Source organism: Mycothermus thermophilus, assembly GCF_041956435.1.
Source record: "Mycothermus thermophilus strain CBS 625.91 unplaced genomic scaffold VTJ04scaffold_7, whole genome shotgun sequence".
Lineage (NCBI taxonomy): Eukaryota > Fungi > Ascomycota > Sordariomycetes > Sordariales > Chaetomiaceae > Mycothermus > Mycothermus thermophilus.
In genome coordinates this window covers 1344512-1361971 of record NW_027191433.1, presented here as the reverse complement: position 1 = coordinate 1361971, position 17460 = coordinate 1344512, and the positions used below count along the sequence as shown (strand labels likewise).

The window sequence follows — 17460 nt, the reverse complement described above, 5'->3', positions numbered from 1 at the left end:
GTGCAAGGGTTGAAAGGGTCAGAGTGAGGGAGGCATGAGGCATGACACCGGGACACGGACGGCGTTTTCTTTACCCAAGGTTTCCCAAATCCAGAATCTTGACTCGGCGATAGCGAGAATATCCGGAAAGGAACCAGGCCATAAAAGACTTTGGATGGCTATTCCATCATACCAGATCCGCCTCCGATTATCTATTGGCTTCCCGTATCTGTGTATGTAGTACCTTGGATCTGATCTCTTGTAAACACGATTCCACTCTTCCGTCATGATCCCAACAAAGACCAACCCACGCTATACGGGTATGTGACCAGACATTATTACACTACTTCCCTCACCGTTTATTTCCCATTCCAGCCGAGAGCAGCTCAGCTCAAGAAACAAAAAAACAACAAATCACAAGCCCATCTCCGCCCTCCTCCTCCTTTCCTCCAAAATCTCCCTCCTCAACGACTCCGCGGCAGCCTCCGTCTCCAACACTCTCGCCACCCCCTTCTTCCACGTCTCTTGCAGCGCCACCAACTCGGCCCCTGCCGCTTCCTGCGCCTGCTTCCGCTGAAGCGTCACCAGGTCAATCTCGCGCTTGGTGGCCGCCAACTCCCGCTCGATCGAGGCCAACTCGGCTTCGATGGCCGCGTTGCCCACGAGCCACGCGTTCTTGCCGAACGAATCGAGCAGCGCGAGATGGGTCCGGCGAGACGCGACGTAGGCGTGTGCCGTGCGGACCCGGGCCAGGGAGTCTTTGAGCTGGGCCACGGCTTCGTCTTGCGGCATCTGGGCGAGGGCGGTCGGGCTGGGCGGGTCCGGGGGGGATTCGTAGCGCGAGAAGTCGATGGCGGAGAGCTTGGCTTTGGATGGGTCGGGAGACGAGGAGAGGCGGGAGAGTTCAGCGACGAGGAGAGGGGTGAGGAATTTGGAGGATTTGGGGGAGGGAGGTGGTGGGGGGAGAAGCGCGTGGTATGGGTCATCGGGGACCTGGGAGCGTTCCTGGGCGATGAGGGATTCGGCTGCGGCACGTTCGGCGGGGGTTGGGTCGGGGTCGATGTCTGAGAGGGTTAATTGGTCAGTTTGGTGGGTTGGGAGAGCTGGGGAGGGAGAGAGGGAGGGGCGTACATGGAAGGGATTCGTGGACGGTGGTGATGGATGGCATGATGATGGATTGAGAGTGCTGGCGCACTCTTGACAACGACGGGAGAAGAGACCGGTTGATTTCTCAAGATCGGAAGGACTGTGATACTCGTTGGATGTTTGTTTCGGGTATCAATGGATGGTAAACTCGCTATCGTAAATGTAGGAGGAGCAAGGTTTGGTGGTTCAATAGTTCAACACAACACAAACCGTTTGTTGGAGACGCGATGCTCGAGCTTGGAGGCTCCGAAATTCTGGCCCACCGCGCCGCGCCAAGCCCGTGCGGTCTGGTTGCAGCCTTGGCGGTTTCCGCATCAGACCCGCTTGGCCGGGATCTGGGCAGATGCTTGGCTGCGGGGGCAGCTGGCACACGCTTGCGTCATTGGGGTTGGGTGGGCCATCGGACAGATGATGTTGCCAAGACGTCTTTTTGTCTCGGGCCGTCCCAGGCTGACACAGACAACCAAAGTCACACAGTGTGCGACGAAGGATTCCATCTATCTTTGAGCAATTGCTGTTCCAAGGACTTGCTATAGGCCGCCACGAGCAGTGAACTTGGCCCCTCCAGTCAGCAAAGCTAGCTCCTACTTGTACAGTATGCACTGGGCTCCATATTTCCCGTATCTCTTGAACCGGGCTGCCTTGCGGGACGATGTCTCGAACTCTGCTTCTCTGCCCCCAAACCCCTCCCCGATCATGCCGGGATAATCCCATTTTGTCACCATTCTTTCGCCAGGAACCTCACCGGCATCGTCCATAATGGCTGAGGCTTCAAATCTATTGATGGACTATAAGCCGGAGGACGAGAAAGGCACTGCTGCCTTTACGCCACCCTCGGAGGGCTACCCTCCTGGTGACCTCCTTAAACCCTCTTTCATCGATGAGACAGGCGAGACACCATCGAAATGGCCCGAGAAACGGCGATACGTTTATCGATGGGCCATTGTCTTGCCTATTGCCTTCTTCGCTCTCTGTATCTTCCAGACATGGCCCCTTAGTACCTCGATGACCTGGGTAATGCCCTGGAAACACTCGGCCGACTTCTCAGGCAAACCTGCATACATGGACGGCCTGTACCTCCTCGGGGTTGGCAAGGCTGATATCACCGGGCCCGTCGTGGAAATCCCTATGATGGGTTACGGCGACACCAACCAGCTCGGCACTGGATTACGACAGCGCCTCTACTCGCGTGCTTTTATCGTGGGTGACGTTGACAACCCAAACCAGAGGTTCGTCTACCTCGTCTTGGACACGCAGTCTGGCGACACGGCTATCCGCTATGGAATCCTCAACGGTTTGAGGGAGCTAGGACCAGAATACGCCGTCTACGGCCATCATAACCTTGCCGTCACCGGTACCCATTCACATGCTGGACCCGGGGGATGGTTGAACTACCTCCTCCCTCAAATATCGACCAAGGGGTTTGACGACCAGGCATACCGTGCTATTGTTGATGGTGCCATCCTTTCCATCCGCCGAGCTCATCAGAGCCTCCAGCCCGGCTACCTCAGCATTGGCACTACAAAGGTTTTTGGCGCCAACATCAACCGCAGCCTGTTTGCTTATCTCGCCAATCCCGAGGAGGAACGCGCGCGATATGCTCGAAGCTTTCACGACGACGGGTCGGTTGAAAAGGACATGACTCTGATCAAGTTCCAGCGCGCCTCTGACAAGAAGAACATTGGCGTCCTTACGTGGTTCCCTACACACGGAACTTCACTACATGGAAATAACACTCTGATCGCTGGCGACAACAAGGGCGTCGCCGCCTATCTTTTCGAGAAACAAGCCCGTGATGATCCAACGGCAGCGAATGGTTTCGTCGCTGGATTCGCGCAGGCAAGCGTTGGCGATACCACCCCCAACGTGCTCGGAGCTTGGTGCGAGGACGGGACCGGCCAGATGTGCGATTGGGAGACCAGCACCTGCAGCGATGGCAAGTCACAGTTCTGCCGGGGCCGGGGTCCTTTCTATGGGGCGAACGACGGTGGTGCTCGTTCATGCTTCGAAATTGGGAGACGTCAGTACGAGCCAGCATGGGGCCTTTACAACAAGCTCCGGAGGAACCCGGTACCCGTTCGAGGAGGCCCCGTGAAATCGTTCCACATGTTTCATAACATGACAGGCTTTTCGTTCCTCCTGCCCAACGGCTCCGAGGCGCGCACGTGTTCGGCGGCTTTGGGATATTCCTTTGCCGCTGGGACCTCGGACGGCCCTGGGGTTTTTGATTTCACACAGCATTCAGGGAATGAGAACACCACGTCTCCTGTCTGGAGGGTCGTGTCGCATCTCCTCAAGGATGCGTCGCCAGATCAGCGCGCCTGCCACGGACCTAAACCGATCTTGCTCGACGTTGGCGAGATGCACAGCCCGTACGACTGGACGCCAAATGTGGTGGATATCCAAGCCTTCCGCGTCGGCCAACTTGTCATTATCGTCAGCCCAGGAGAGGCGACTACGATGGCCGGCCGTCGATGGAAAGAAGCAGTCCAATCTGCCGCAGCGGTGCTCTTCGCCTCTCAGGCACCAGCTGACACCAACACAACCAGTTCCGACGACTCGGGAGCCTCGCCATCCCCTGTCGTCGTCCTCGGCGGGCCCGCCAACAGTTACACCCACTACATCACCACCGAGGAGGAATACGCCGTCCAGCGCTACGAGGGTGCTTCCACGCTGTACGGCCCGCACACACTGGCGGCGTACATCAACCGGACGGTGTCACTGCTGTCCTACCTCGGCGCCGCCTCGCCCCCTCCCCCGAAGCACGACGAGATCGGCCTGTTTCCGCCCGACAACTCGAACCGCTCGTTGTCGTTTATCACGCCCGTCGTGCTGGACAGGGCCCCTCTGTTCAAGAACTTTGGGGACGTCTTGACCCCTCCGCGGCCGCTCTATCGCCGGGGGAAGGAGGTGGTGAGGGTGGTTTTTGTCGGGGCCAACCCGCGCAACAACCTCCGTCTGGAGGGGACGTATGCGGCGGTGGAGAAGCTGAAGATCGGGCCCGGGGAGACGGAAGAGGAGGCAGCCCGCCTGCCGCAGAGGTGGCGGCGCGTGAGGGATGATGAGGACTGGTCGTTGGTGTTTAAGTGGCGGAGGACGAGCGAGTTGTTGGCCACGAGCGAGGTGGAGATTTTGTGGGAGACGGAGGACTGGGCGGAACCGGGGGTGTATAGGATTCGGTACTTTGGGGATGCAAAGAGTTTGGGAGGCGAGGTGAAAGAATTTGAGGGGGTGAGTTTGCCTTTTACCCTGATTTGAAAGGATATGTGTTTATGGGTTGGACGGGTGAGGCGGACTGGTATGTTTTGGACTTGAGATTGGGTTATGGATCCCGAGGCTTATTCTCGGCGGTGTTGAATGCTTGGAACTTTTTATGAGTAGTAGTACATGTCTTACGAGAGCTTATGGACATATGACGGTAGGACCGAGCCCCTGCACGACTCCGTACAGGGCTGGCTGGATCTCTACCGAAGGTAGGTCACTCGGACGGTTGGGATAGGCGCCAAAGGCATTTTGTGGTTGTTCGGTTTTACTTGTATGAACAAGTTTCATCATTCAACTCGCCATATGTGATTCTGTATACACACGACAACATCGTGTTGGAAGACCGTTTTCGGGATTGAGTTTCAGATTGCCCGTCTTCTCCATTTGGTCTGCAGTTCGAGACCGAGATCCCCACCAATGACGCAACAGCGGACATGTCGGAGAGCCTGGAAGAGGAGTGGCTTGCGGCGGAATGCAGCTTGCACCGCCTCCTCCCTCCTCCTCGCTCATGCCCTCCATTAACCCCAACCTGAATTGAAGCCGAGCCTGGAACCCAATCCTTCCGGACACTTCAAAATCCCATCTCTCTCCATTGCTTTCTGTCACCAACCCCGGACGGTTGGAGTACAATCCCATCGTCCGAATTGTTCCCTCTGCATTCCTGGACAGCTTGCTGTCCTCGGGTGCCCCGCATTCCCCAATTCTTGTCGCCTTGCACCACTTCCCCCGGTCCCAAGCATACCTAAGCGCCCCTCGTCTGATCTCTTCCCGTCAACACCAGATCGACAACCTCCACCATGGAATCCTTCCAGCTCATCAGGCGCCGCACCACCGAGTTGTTCCAATCTCTAGAGCAGACTCTGGACAATGCCCTGCCCTCCTCGCCGCGCAGCGGCCACACCGCGCCCCAGGTCCCCACCAAGAAGGCCACCTGGGAGAAGCTGCACCTCCCTCCTCTGCCACGCTCCTCGCACACGGCCGACGTTGTTTCGGGCACGCTGTACATCTTTGGCGGCGAGGTTGAGCCCCGCAAGCCCGTGGATAATGATATGCTTGCAATTGTCCTGCCGGCGAGCGGTGCGGATGCGGACTACTATAGGATCAAGGCTAAGCCGGCGGAGGCTGTGGAAGCCGAGGGAGAGCAACAGGCGAAGGCCGCTGAGCCGGTTAAGCCGGCCGAGCAACCGGCCAAGCCTGCTGCGGCGGCCAAACCTGCTGCGGCGGCCAAACCGGCGAAGAAACCTGCTCCGGCCAATGATGACGACGATGACGACGACGACGAAGAGGAGACCTCCTCGGACGAGGACTCGGACGATGACGACGAGGAGGAAGACTCCTCCGAAGACGATTCCGATGACTCGGATGACTCCGATTCCGACTCGGACTCCTCGGATGACGAACAGCCCAAGAAGAAACCCACACCCGCATCAGCCGCCAAAGTCGACAAAGGTAAAGCCCCCGCCGCCCCTCCCCCGCTGCCCAACATCCCTCCACCCCGCGTCGGCCACGCCAGCGCCGTCATCGGCCACCGCATCTTCATCTTCGGCGGCCGCGGCGGGCCCGACATGGCCGCGCTCAATGAACGCGGCAGGGTCTGGGTCTTCGACACGCGCACGCACCTGTGGTCGTACCTCGACCCGCGCCACGCTGCCGCCGGTCCGGCTCCCTTCTCCACCCCGCCCCCGTATCCGGCGCCGCGCAGCTACCACGCCGCCGTGGCCACCCCCAAGCCGGACGCTCCCATCGCCAAGCCCCCTGCCGAGGGGGAGGTGAAGCGGCCGTCGACGGCGACGGAGGCGTGGGGGGACTGGGCGCTGGGGAGAGACCGGGAAAAAGAGGCGACCTTCGGGACGCCGCACAACCCGCTCGTGGGCGTGCTGGCGGAACGCGCCGTGGACGTGGAAGACCAGGGCTACGGCACCTTCATCATCCACGGCGGGTGCCTCTCGGACGGCACGCGCGCGAGCGACGTCTGGGCATTTGACGTGCGCTCGCGCGTGTGGCAGCGCCTGCCCGATGCTCCCGGGCCGGCGAGGGGTGGAGTTTGCCTGGCGCTGAGCCATCGCTCCGGCGGCGGCAGGCTGTACCGCTTCGGCGGGTACGACGGCACCGCGCAGCAGGGCGGTCAGCTGGATATCCTGCCGTTGGGGTTGGACGTGTTCGACGACCAGGTCTCGAAGGGCGACGCTGTGCTGAGCGTCCGCGGGGGTTGGAAGACCATTTTGTTTGGTAAGGAGGATGTCGGGTACAAGGACCCCGATCCGGCGACCAAACCGCCGCTTGACGCTCCGGAAACTGCTGCTGCCCTGTTCCCCGGCAACCGCAGCGTCGCCAGCATGGAGATTGTCACCCTCGGCGGTGGCAAGGAGTACCTCGTCCTCATGTTCGGCGAGCGCGAGAGCAGCGGCGCCGGACACGCCAAGGCGGGCAAGTTCTGGGACGACATCTGGGCGTTGCCCCTCCAGGCCGAAGGTGGATTGTTCTCATCGCTGGCCGGCAAGGCGGCCGGGGCGGTCGGGGCCATTTCGGCCGCCGTGACGGGAGGCGGCACGAGGAGCAGGAGCGCAAGCAAGGCCAGCCTGACCAGCCTCTACAGTAGTAGCGAGGAGACGGTGAACTGGATCAGGGTGGAGACGGCGCCGCATGACGAGGAGGATGACGCCTCGCTCGAGGGGCCCGGGCCGAGAGGGTGGGTGGCGAGCTCGCCGCTGAGGGAGCTCGAGGAGAACGCGATTGTGGTGTTTGGAGGGTTGAACGAGAATAATCGGCGCTTGGGGGATGCTTGGATTCTTCGTTTGGAATAAGTGATTGCCAGATTGGACAGGGCCCGAGAGCCTTTGGGGAGGTGGAGGGCAGGATGTTGGACGGTTGGCGGTGGTGTGGCGGCTGGATATTTGGATCTCTATATATGCCCGTGGAAGGGTATACGGAGCCGCAGAGAAGGCGGCCGGTGATGTCTTGTTTTGTTACGGGATATGGATTTGAAATGAGCTCTATGACCAAAAACGAGAGATGTCTTTTTATGGCCTAGGTACATGATATGGTTAGGTTATAAGCTTTCTTCTGCCAATGTGAACACTGCTGGGACTGCCATGCGCACTTGGTCAAGTGGTAAACACCCAGGGCCAACTCCTTGGGTGTCCAGGTTCGATTCCTGGATAAAGCAGCAGTTTAATAGTAGTCTCCCTCATCGTGGGGCATGCACCACCACAACGAAGCGCTCTTACACTGCACCTGGTGGGTTCTGGGGGATGGCCAAGGGCGTATGACAGTTCCAGCCGGACCAACGCTAGGTCCTCTTTTTTATATTGTTGATTTCCTTCCATGACGGCATCAGCAGGTGGACGGACGCCGTTGATCGCTATGGAGCTGGACTTGGGAGTTGGCTGCCTATCCATATGTACGGAGTATATCACTTGCCAGTCTATCGGGCTGGCATGACAGACCGTAAATCGGACATGCATACGGAGTATTTCTACATCTTTCATACCTTCATCCCCACACCCATTCATACACGCTCGCTGCGACGCCGACACGTTCACATACGTGGGTAGGATTTGTCATTTTATACACACCGTTATCTCAATCCCCAGACCCTTCGCATTGTGGCAACGGCAAACCAACCAACCAACCAAAAGAAAACGGTGCGTCTAATCTACAAATCCGGCCTCGTCTTCTCAGGACCCCACGGCTCGGTCGTCAGACTGGTCAGGCCGGCGCTGTTCTCACAGGTGCTGCGGCCGGACTGCGGCCCCGGCTTGGGGGCCTTGCTCACATCCGTGACGCTCTCCTTGAGCGCCGTCAGCAGGGCCTTGGTCGTCTCCGGGGTCAGGTCCTCGTAGTAGTCGTCGTTGATCTGCACCATGGGCGCGTTGACGCAGGCGCCGAGGCACTCGACCTCGATGAAGGTGAAGAGGCCATCCGGGGTGGTCTCGCCTTGCTTGATGCCGAGGTGCTCCTGGATGGCCTTGACGATGGCATCGGATCCGCAGCCGCCAAGCTGGCAGGGGGTCTGGAGGAAAGAGAATTAATTAGGAGAGGAAAGGGCCAGGACAGCGACCAGGAAAAAAACGTACAGTGGTGCATGCTTGGACATGGAACTTGCCCACAGGCGTGCGGTTGTACATGGTGTAGAAGGAGGCAACCTCGTAGACGCGCTGCGGGGGCATCTCGAGGATACGGGCGACCTCGTTCATGACGCTGATGCTGGTGAAGCCGTGCTGGCGCTGGCCCAGGTCGAGCAGGGGCATGACGGCGGCCTTTTTGTACTGCGGCGGGTAGCGCTTGAGGATCTCGGCGATGATGGCCTCATTTTCGGGGGTGAACTTGAAGGGGATGTCGGGGTTGTTGTCGGGGGTGTTGCGGTGCTGGGGGAGAGAGGTGAGCTGCTGGTCTACGGTCGTTTTCTCTCCTCGATTGCCCAACCACTCAACTATAGGTAACTCACCACCGCGAGAGTATCGCTCCGTCTCGTGGCCGAGAGCGAGAATGTGCGGGCCGACGGAGGGGCCAATGGCCGGGCAACCCGGGTCGCCGACCGGACGGCTGACCTCACGAGGAAGGGCGCCAGCTTGCTCGCCATGGCTGGGGTTCTGTCGGCGGGGGTGAGTCGGTGTTGGCGTCGCAAATCTTGGGGCTCTCTCCGGCCTCCGTCAACCGTTCGACGTCCGGAAGCTCGAATTGCTCAAAGAGGCACAGTGGCGCAGTGGCACGGACCACCTGGGGAACTGACAATTCGAAGCTGGTGATTGGGCGGGGAGGTGTAAGTGGGTCGAGGGGTCGAACGTCAAATGTCATGCATGTATCGAGGAGATTGATGCACTTACACGGCATGAAATACCAAGCCATTGTACATAGAGTCAGTTTCCTCTTTAGGCAACTCAGGTGTCCAGTCTCACTTCCAGGTTCGAATGCATCCTCTTCTTCATTCAACTCCTACCGCCCTCGGACTTACTTCTATCTCCCCAGCCCAGGAAATGGTGAAAAATATGTACAACAGCCACAAATAATTACACCAGGTTTGCCATGCAACTACGACTGCGACCCCATTACCATGGAATGGTGTTGCACTCCAAGTGCACATCCCGGTGCCGCTTCTCTCCCGCAACATGACCTTCTCGCCGTCAACTTGAGCCTCAGGTTTGACTGGTGTACCCAGTGAGCATTGACATTCATGGGACATTCTATGCCTCGTCCGAACCCGCTGGCCCGTCATATCGGCCAGGATCAAAACTCATCAACTCTTTGTTAAGGACTTGGCCATGTAGTCACGGCATTTCAAGCTTCCCGTCCCATACTGAACTTCAACCCGCGCACAACTTTTCCGTCAATCGCAGGAGGCAGCGCGAGCGTGCCCCACGCCCACGACACAGCACGACATGTCAACAGCATTCAGCGTAAAGATGAAACTGCTACGTACCCGACGGCTCCATTCGGAAAGCTTCCGAAGTGTCCTTTTTTCGGATTGCCATCTCCATCCTGGGGGGCGGTTATGAATATTTGCCTAATTTGGAACGAGGGCTGGGCGGCACCGGCATTGGTAGCGTTGGCGAGTGAGCCTCCTTGCTGCTGTCCAACGCAATCTAAACCGCTGTATATCTGGATATATTGTCTCCCCTTCCTGCGAAATCCGGGGCCCCGCCATCCTCGAGTGCCGCCCCGGTCCCCCCGTGCTTGCATGCTTTCGGCACATCGGCACCGCTGCCGCCCATTTGTCACATTCTGCATCATGGTTCACGCGCCCCGAGAATGCTGTCATGGCCAATATGTGTGCCGGTCTTGTCGTGCCCGGTACTTGGACTCTCGGTGCCATTCCGGGCCATACGTGACCTCAAGGAGTTTCTGTTGGGCGCCGATAGGCGGCCCATTCTCCTACCCTTCGTCTGGATGCAGATGTGCATAAATACCACTGTGAGCGGCCATGATGGACGAGGTCAGGTCAGCCCACGTCAAGCCGCCGTCCATCCTCGACTAGACCGGTCCCAGCCCCCCTTGCCACACGTCCACCATGAAGCTCTCCCTGACAACCCTCCTGGCCTCTGCCCTGTCCGTCCAGGGTCACGCCATCTTCCAGGTGCGTGCCTTTCACCACCCACATCATCATGATGAGCCTCAAAGTTGCTAACCCCCGTTGGGCAGAGAGTTACCGTCAACGGCCAGGACCAAGGCTCGCTGACTGGTCTCCGGGCCCCCAATAACAACAACCCCGTGCAGAACGTCAACAGCCAGGACATCATCTGTGGCGCTCCCGGGTCGCGGTCACAGTCCGTCATCAACGTCAATGCCGGCGACCGCATCGGTGCCTGGTACCAGCATGTCATCGGCGGCGCCCAGTTCCCCGGCGACCCGGACAACCCGATCGCCAGGTCCCACAAGGGCCCCATCTCCGTCTATCTGGCCAAGGTGGACAACGCTGCCACGGCGAACCACCAGGGTCTGCAATGGTAAACATACCTCTGGTCAAGTCAGAACCTCTGTGATCGCCGAGACGACTAACCCCTCTTTCCCATAAACAGGTTCAAGATCTGGCACGACGGCTTCAACCCCTCCACCCGGCAATGGGCCGTCGACACCATGATCAACAACAACGGCTGGGTCTATTTCAACCTCCCGCAGTGCATCGCTCCTGGCCACTACCTCATGCGCGTCGAGCTGCTCGCTCTCCACTCGGCCACCTACCAGGGCCAGGCGCAGTTCTACATCTCGTGCGCCCAGGTCAACGTCCAGTCGGGCGGCAACTTTACTCCCTGGCAGACGGTTAGCTTCCCCGGCGCCTACCAGGCCAACCACCCCGGCATTCAGGTCAACATTTACGGCGCCATGGGCCAGCCGGATAACGGCGGCAGGCCCTACCAGATTCCGGGCCCGGAGCCGATTCAGTGCTGAGCGCGGTCATATGGCCGGGGTATGTAAGATGGTAAGCATGGAAGGGAAAGAGGGTATCGGAGATGCTTGGGAGATGAAAGGGGGATGGACGTCGGGCATGTTGCGCGGTGTGCTCTGGCTCTGGGAAGGGCGTTTGGGAGAGTGTTGTACGTATCGAATATTACGGCATCCCTAAGTACAAAAAAAGTACTTCTCACATGTCGACAAGCCTGCAATATCCACAGCCAAATGGTGTGCCTACTTCTCTTCAATGGTGGTGGTGATGAATGTCGAGTTTCGGTTGTTGTTTACCTTTCATCAGCTTCACAATCATCCATCTAGGTACCTTACCTAGCAGAAGATACTGTCCGGGATATGAGAGGAAACTTTGACGCCACAAGGTGGACCGGTCGGGAAATTTAGAGTCAGCTCTGAGAAGCATGGGATGCCTGGCTTGCGGTGTTCGGTGGCTATAGGAAAATCCCTTCGGCGAGTGGACTTTCTGTCCTCGCGATTCCGATGTTTGCGGGCTGGCCCACATGGGTTTTCACCTTGTAGTATTTGTTATGGTCAACACCAGCCCCTGCTCTTTGACAATTCATTCTAGAAGATGTATGAGGTTGAGGTATACATGAGCTACCTTCGTGTTAAACATCGGTCACCCCGAGCATCTCGATGTATAAGTTGTGGAAGAGTTAGTGTCGAGGGATGAGAAATGCCTTGAACATCCGGGACTTCAGTCATTACGTAGTGAGTTGGCCTCGTAAACCCAAACAACAGGAAAACCTCTTCTTCGCTGCTCAGCAAAAGTATCGAACGTGAACGCTCTCGTTGGGTATGGAAGACTTGACATTGAGAGGCGAGGAAGATGAAAGATGGCTACCTCTTGTGTAGCAATAACGCGACGATGAGCCAAGCGCGAAGCGCGAGAACACATGTAGGTAGACGATAAGAAACAAGCAAGAATACTCCGTACGTACGACAAAGCTATAATAGCATTGTGGGAATTTGTTTGGACTTGCAATCTGCGGGTGCGGGTTCCCGTTTCATTTTTGACCTTTCGCCGTTGTCCACACTTCAGTCAGGGATATGCGGCCAATGCTGAGGATTGGAATGGGCCGTTTTTTCATGATTGAGTATCCATGTCTATCACTGAACATACATACATACAACCATGTCGGTGTGGGTTTCGTGGGTCGTCCGTCAACTCCGGGATGGGAGTACTCCGTAACCTCTAGACCTACCACGTATTAATCGCTAGAAGAACCATTTGGCATTTCCGCTTTGTCCGCCACAGAGCACACTCGCACGGAGTACTCGGCACGGCTTATCGTCCACGTTTATCACAGACCAGGGAGAAGTTGCAGGGTTTTTGCTGCGGGATCAGCGCGTGACACAAACATGCCGTTCCCTGCTTGGTGTTGCCGGCCTATGGGGAACACGTCTGCTGCTGACTGGTGCGCCTTACTAGGGCTGGTGCGCCACCGCGGTGAGTGACCTGGGGGGTTACTCGCGGCGGTGGCTCGAGCACTGGAATACCGACGCCAATGTGACGCTGCGGTACTTTGAGCGGGACGAGGTGCCAGAGACGGATGCGGGAGCAATGTTATCAGGGTTGGTTGCAAGCACCTGATGTCCGTACGTTGTAATACTGCGAGGATGACATCCGGCCAGGAACGCTTCATCTATGTAACTACTGTGTAGCGTCTACTCGATCCAGTGTGAACAATGTGGTGCAATAGTTACAACCAAAAGCGCAAGAAGGTGGTGATGTGAATGAAGAAGCACATCAACAAGTCTCGTCCACGGATCGGAGATTGGCATGGCCAGTTGGAGACGAAGCGCGAGCCGTGCCGACTTGTCGTCCTTTCGGTGGAGAAAAGTTGCGAGCCGAGCTCTCCGAGGGGCACCCCAGTCCGATCCCCGACAGCAACCCCACCCTCTCGCCAACCTCTGGAATGTTTGGTTGTGTGTCTGCCCTGGGGTTCCAGGTCGGATCGTGAACACACGACAGGCGACGGCGGACAATGGGGCGGGCGGTCAGGCCTCGAGAAATTCGCGCAGCGGCAGAAAAAAAGCAGATTCCTCTTTTCCCCGTGGCTCCGGGCAGAAGAAAAAGAGACGACCCAAGGGCGATCGAGCCAAGCTCTTCCCATTTCCTCGTCCGGCCTGCCGTAGTGCCCGTCCAGTGCCGCCCCACTCTGGAGCTATTTTGTAAGTTCCCTTCCCGTCTTCCCGTCCTGCCCGCCCTCTTCTTCTTCTTCCCTTCTCTCCTTCCAACCTGTTGCTTCGCCCAGCCATCCTCATTGCCTTTTCCTTCGACAATCGACAAAAAAGGCCGCCTACCAGCACGCCATTGTTCTTCCCGCCGCCCAACAAACGACTTGTCGTCTCTTGTCAATCCCAGCGACCTGTTGTTGTTGTTGTTATTCTTGTTCAGACACCCCACCTCGATCCTAGCTTCCAGTGTGGCCTAATCGACTGGAACAAGACTTTACGCCATCTCAATTCGTAACTCCGAATTGTAAGCCATCGCCATCTCTCCTCAATTGGCCCCCCAAAACACCACAATTTTTCTTTCTGCCACCGCACGCCAGGACACTTCGAAGTCGAGGATGTCGGAGTGGGTGCCGGTCAAAAGCGGATGACGGATGCCAAGATCGGCAGCGAAGTGGGGGATCTGGTCGCTCGGCGATCCGGAGCAGGGGACGGAGAGACCGGGAAAAAACGAAGCTAGGCTTCCGAACCTCCTCCAACGAGCGTATGGGGAGTGGCTGGTGGTGCAGCCGGCGTTTCCTTCAAGTCGGCGTATAGCGTTGCAGACTTACCTAATAGCCCGGGTTTGGTGACTTCTGGGCGAGCATATATATTTGCGCTTGTCCCTCTCGCTGCATCCCAGTCGCTAATCTTGTGGGGCTCTAGTTACTCTCCCATCTAGCTCGAATCTCCTCTCCGCCAACTTTCGAGTCCTTTGTCTTAATCGCAATTGCAAAATGGCCGCCCTCAATCTCGCCGTTGTCCCCCGCGACACCTTCTCCCACATCGCCAAGCGCAGCAACTGGGCCGGAGAGAACGCTGGCGTTGTCCTTGTCTTCTGCATCGTCTTCGTCGTCGGCGTGGGTCTCATTGGCCTCTGGATCTACAAGGCGGTTCTCAGACGCAGGGAGAACAAGAAGCACACTTCCCACGTTTAAATCACTCGCCCATAATAATCTTGGCATCCAACTTTTCTTCGGCAAGAATTTACGGCTCCAAAGATCACGGCTGCTCGTGGGCGATGCTCCTGTGATCACCTCTCGCGGAGCTCTAGACCTTGGGCTCCGCGAGCCGGCTTGCCGAGAGGGTCTCGGATAAGCTGGGATGAAATAACTGTGGGTGGAATGGGGTTGGCGTTGGCGGCAAAGTGTTTGGGTTCCTGGCGGGACATGATTGATACCGATGGTTGAGGTTTGGAGGCGTCAGAGAGGTATCTCGGCAAGGCAGCTTGGCAGGATGAGAGGTTGGCTCTGTGGATGTGGAAGGAATTGGGGTGACGATGATAGTCGGCAGCAGCGGGGCGTGGGGAGAAAGGAAGCGCAGAATTTCGCTCGACTTATACCACCACCCAGCGGACACAGTTTGACAAGTCGGCGACGGGCAGCAGCCAAAGTGCCTTCCGGGGAAAGCAGATTTCCTTGCTTGGACGTGGCGCACTTCTTCTCTCTCATCCCCTCTCCCCTACCTGGAGGCTTTTTTGGACACGAGAACTTTCGGCAATGGTAGGGGAGCGATGAGGTTGTCGTCGCGTTCTTGTCGGGGACTTGGCTTGTCGGTTGCTCGACAAAACGCTCTGGTGACCAGACAACAAACAAGACTTGGTCAGCAGCGCCCCGGATCTGGTCACACGGAGATTGGCAGCGTTTCTAGCAGACGCTTTTTGGTGTCGCTTTTTCTCTTAATAATACTTGATACCTTCCCCAAGTTGTCGTCTGCGCAATGGCCCAATTTGCATGTTGGGTAATTCGTTACTACCCATCTTGTTCATTGTAAACCGCCGCATCCGTCTTTGGCTGTGCTGCGGTTCACAACGTCCGCTAGTATCACTTGTTCTTCGATGCAGCGTGATCCGTCGAAGCTCGGCATATGTAACCTGGAAGATTTGGATGTAGGCGTGGGATGATTGGCAGAGCAGTTGGGACATTCAGAGACTGGCGAGTATCGGCTAACTCCGGACAGGCCTGGTTGGCATTGGAGACAATTTCAAGAACCTAGAAATGGAGGTGTGAAACCCAGGACATCTTGTCGGAATGAGGTTTGACCAGACTAAATGTATTCGTCGCTATCAAGACGTTCGGCCTCTTCGCGGCCCTGCCCTTTGAGCCACCAGCCCCGCCTAGTCTGGCATATTATCACCCTATGTGAAGAGGTCCGGTTTCTCAAGATGGATCAATCCATTGGCAGGCTGCAAGCGTAATTAGTCAGAATCCCATCCCCCGGAAAACATAGTCATTCCATGAGACTTCAGAAGGGAGAAAAGCTCACCGGGATGAACTGCCTCAACTTCACCCCCGCCTCCTGGAAAACCTTGGCCGTCTGCCCATCCATACTATACCCATACCGATACACCACTTCCCGTATCCCTACCTGCACAATCTTGATGCTGCATGTCAAACAGGGACACGTATCGCAATACAGTACCGCGCCGTGGGTCAGCCTCTCCCTGCCCGCCTCGAGCAGCGCGTTCTCCTCCGCGTGGATGCACAGACACGTCGCGAGCGCCAACCCGGACCCTTCGCCCGAGTTGCACCGGCTGCAGCCTCCCTCGCCGCAATTTTGGAGCCCCCGCGGGGTGCCGTTGTAGCCCGTCGACACCACGCGGCGGTCGCGCACCACGACGGCGCCGACCCGCCGCTTCATGCAGTTGGACCGCTGCGCGGCGAGGCTGGCGAGCGACATGAAATACGAGTCCCAGCTGGGACGGAGGCGGTCCGGGTTGAGCAGGTCCAGCGTGCCGAGCGTCGCGTACAGGTGGGCTAGCGACGAGGAGGTGTTGAGAAGGCGCACGCTGGCGCGGGAGATGAGCGGGTGGATGCCCTGGCGGGGGTCGTAGAGGTGGGTGTCGGAGAGGTGGGCGAAGGCTTCGAGGGTTGTTACAGGGGTTGGCGGGGTGGGTGTGTTGGCTGGTGTGGTGATTTCGGTAGTAGTAGTGGATGAGGAAGAGGAGATGGGTTGGCTCGTGGCAGTGGCGGCCGCCGCAGCACGGGCTTGATAGCGCCGCCAACGGACGGTTAGGGGGGCGTCGACGCTGATGAGCAGGAAGAACGGCCGCCGAGAGTACATGTCAAGAACATCCTCGGACGGGATGTCGGTGGTGACCCAGCGGTCACGCCAATGCTTGGTCACAAAGTCGAGGAGAGCCTCCGGGGTAGAGAAGTGTCGGACCTTGGTGGCCCGGGTAGGATGGGAGGTGTCGGGCCCGTCACCCTTCATCAGGGCAGCCATACCGTCGACAACAGACTCGGTGGAAGCATCGTCGTTGGTGGCATTGGCCTCTGAGCGTAGATATAGTTGGGTGAAGCCATGGTGGTCAACCAAGTACCGGGCGATGGTGCGCTTGCCGGCACAGATGCCTGGAAATCAGTGTCAAAAGGAGGTTGAGATATGAGGGAAAGGGGTGTATTTACTGCCGCAGATGCCAATGAACATGTTTGAGGTGTTATCGGGATATCGGTAAACAATACGACCGTCAGGTTGTCTCAGGGGTTCTCCGTACCTGATCCTACATCCAAAGTTGGGTCGGGAAACGCGTCCTGCAACCAATTTACGCGACAAGACACGCCAAGACGGGAGCGGAAGCTTGGCCGGGAAGTGGGGAGGTGGTGTCTTGGCGACTCCCGTCGATGCGGGGATGGGAGCTTGGGGACCCCCTCTGCTGGCTGCCCCTCACCTTGGGCTCTGGAAGCTCCAACTCGGCGACTGTGAAGACGGGCTCATGCGGGCAGACTCGAAGGTGGCACAGCTGCCTGCTTCTATTACTCACCATCCGACGGCTAACCAGCCTAAGCAATAGATGCTCCGATATGGCTGGTCATTTCCGGCTATCATCCGAAAACACCTGACCAAACCTGCGCATGTGCTCAACGCTTCGGTCTCTGTCCTCTACATCTACCACCTTCTGAGCTCAACCTGTCAGACCAAAGGAGGCTCTTTTTTGTTCCTGGATACTAC

The 17460-nt window shown here is 57.7% G+C and overlaps 10 protein-coding genes across 10 annotated transcripts; 6 read left to right on the top strand and 4 right to left on the bottom strand.

Annotated features, from left to right (window-relative positions):
• Positions 1–393: 393 nt before the first annotated feature.
• Positions 394–1147, bottom strand: VTJ04DRAFT_10055 (uncharacterized protein; the record flags this gene model as incomplete). The annotated part of the gene is made up of 2 exons (XM_069357753.1): positions 394–1043; positions 1111–1147. 2 exons carry the CDS (start codon positions 1145–1147, stop codon positions 394–396), a joined length of 687 nt encoding a protein of 228 aa, XP_069214790.1.
• Positions 1148–1884: 737 nt separating this feature from the next.
• Positions 1885–4383, top strand: VTJ04DRAFT_10054 (uncharacterized protein; the record flags this gene model as incomplete). Its single annotated transcript, XM_069357752.1, has 1 exon — positions 1885–4383. One exon carries the CDS (start codon positions 1885–1887, stop codon positions 4381–4383), a length of 2499 nt encoding a protein of 832 aa, XP_069214789.1.
• Positions 4384–5186: 803 nt separating this feature from the next.
• On the top strand, positions 5187–7193 carry VTJ04DRAFT_10053 (uncharacterized protein; the record flags this gene model as incomplete). The annotated part of the gene is made up of 1 exon (XM_069357751.1): positions 5187–7193. One exon carries the CDS (start codon positions 5187–5189, stop codon positions 7191–7193), a length of 2007 nt encoding a protein of 668 aa, XP_069214788.1.
• A 53-nt stretch (positions 7194–7246) lies between these two features.
• VTJ04DRAFT_10052 (uncharacterized protein) lies at positions 7247–8043 on the top strand (the record flags this gene model as incomplete). The annotated part of the gene is made up of 3 exons (XM_069357750.1): positions 7247–7403; positions 7834–7858; positions 7983–8043. The coding sequence occupies 3 exons, from the start codon at positions 7247–7249 to the stop codon at positions 8041–8043; spliced, it is 243 nt and encodes an 80-aa protein (XP_069214787.1).
• Position 8044: 1 nt separating this feature from the next.
• On the bottom strand, positions 8045–8971 carry VTJ04DRAFT_10051 (uncharacterized protein; the record flags this gene model as incomplete). The annotated part of the gene is made up of 3 exons (XM_069357749.1): positions 8045–8401; positions 8466–8756; positions 8837–8971. 3 exons carry the CDS (start codon positions 8969–8971, stop codon positions 8045–8047), a joined length of 783 nt encoding a protein of 260 aa, XP_069214786.1.
• Positions 8972–10396: 1425 nt separating this feature from the next.
• Positions 10397–11274, top strand: VTJ04DRAFT_10050 (uncharacterized protein; the record flags this gene model as incomplete). Its single annotated transcript, XM_069357748.1, has 3 exons — positions 10397–10462; positions 10528–10832; positions 10905–11274. The coding sequence occupies 3 exons, from the start codon at positions 10397–10399 to the stop codon at positions 11272–11274; spliced, it is 741 nt and encodes a 246-aa protein (XP_069214785.1).
• Positions 11275–13280: 2006 nt separating this feature from the next.
• On the top strand, positions 13281–13768 carry VTJ04DRAFT_10049 (uncharacterized protein; the record flags this gene model as incomplete). The annotated part of the gene is made up of 2 exons (XM_069357746.1): positions 13281–13467; positions 13551–13768. The coding sequence occupies 2 exons, from the start codon at positions 13281–13283 to the stop codon at positions 13766–13768; spliced, it is 405 nt and encodes a 134-aa protein (XP_069214784.1).
• A 478-nt stretch (positions 13769–14246) lies between these two features.
• Positions 14247–14447, top strand: VTJ04DRAFT_10048 (uncharacterized protein; the record flags this gene model as incomplete). The annotated part of the gene is made up of 1 exon (XM_069357745.1): positions 14247–14447. One exon carries the CDS (start codon positions 14247–14249, stop codon positions 14445–14447), a length of 201 nt encoding a protein of 66 aa, XP_069214783.1.
• Positions 14448–14711: 264 nt separating this feature from the next.
• On the bottom strand, positions 14712–15433 carry VTJ04DRAFT_10047 (uncharacterized protein; the record flags this gene model as incomplete). The annotated part of the gene is made up of 2 exons (XM_069357744.1): positions 14712–15155; positions 15383–15433. 2 exons carry the CDS (start codon positions 15431–15433, stop codon positions 14712–14714), a joined length of 495 nt encoding a protein of 164 aa, XP_069214782.1.
• Positions 15434–15646: 213 nt separating this feature from the next.
• On the bottom strand, positions 15647–16938 carry VTJ04DRAFT_10046 (uncharacterized protein; the record flags this gene model as incomplete). The annotated part of the gene is made up of 3 exons (XM_069357743.1): positions 15647–15694; positions 15775–16862; positions 16917–16938. The coding sequence occupies 3 exons, from the start codon at positions 16936–16938 to the stop codon at positions 15647–15649; spliced, it is 1158 nt and encodes a 385-aa protein (XP_069214781.1).
• Between the last annotated feature and the right edge of the window lie 522 nt (positions 16939–17460).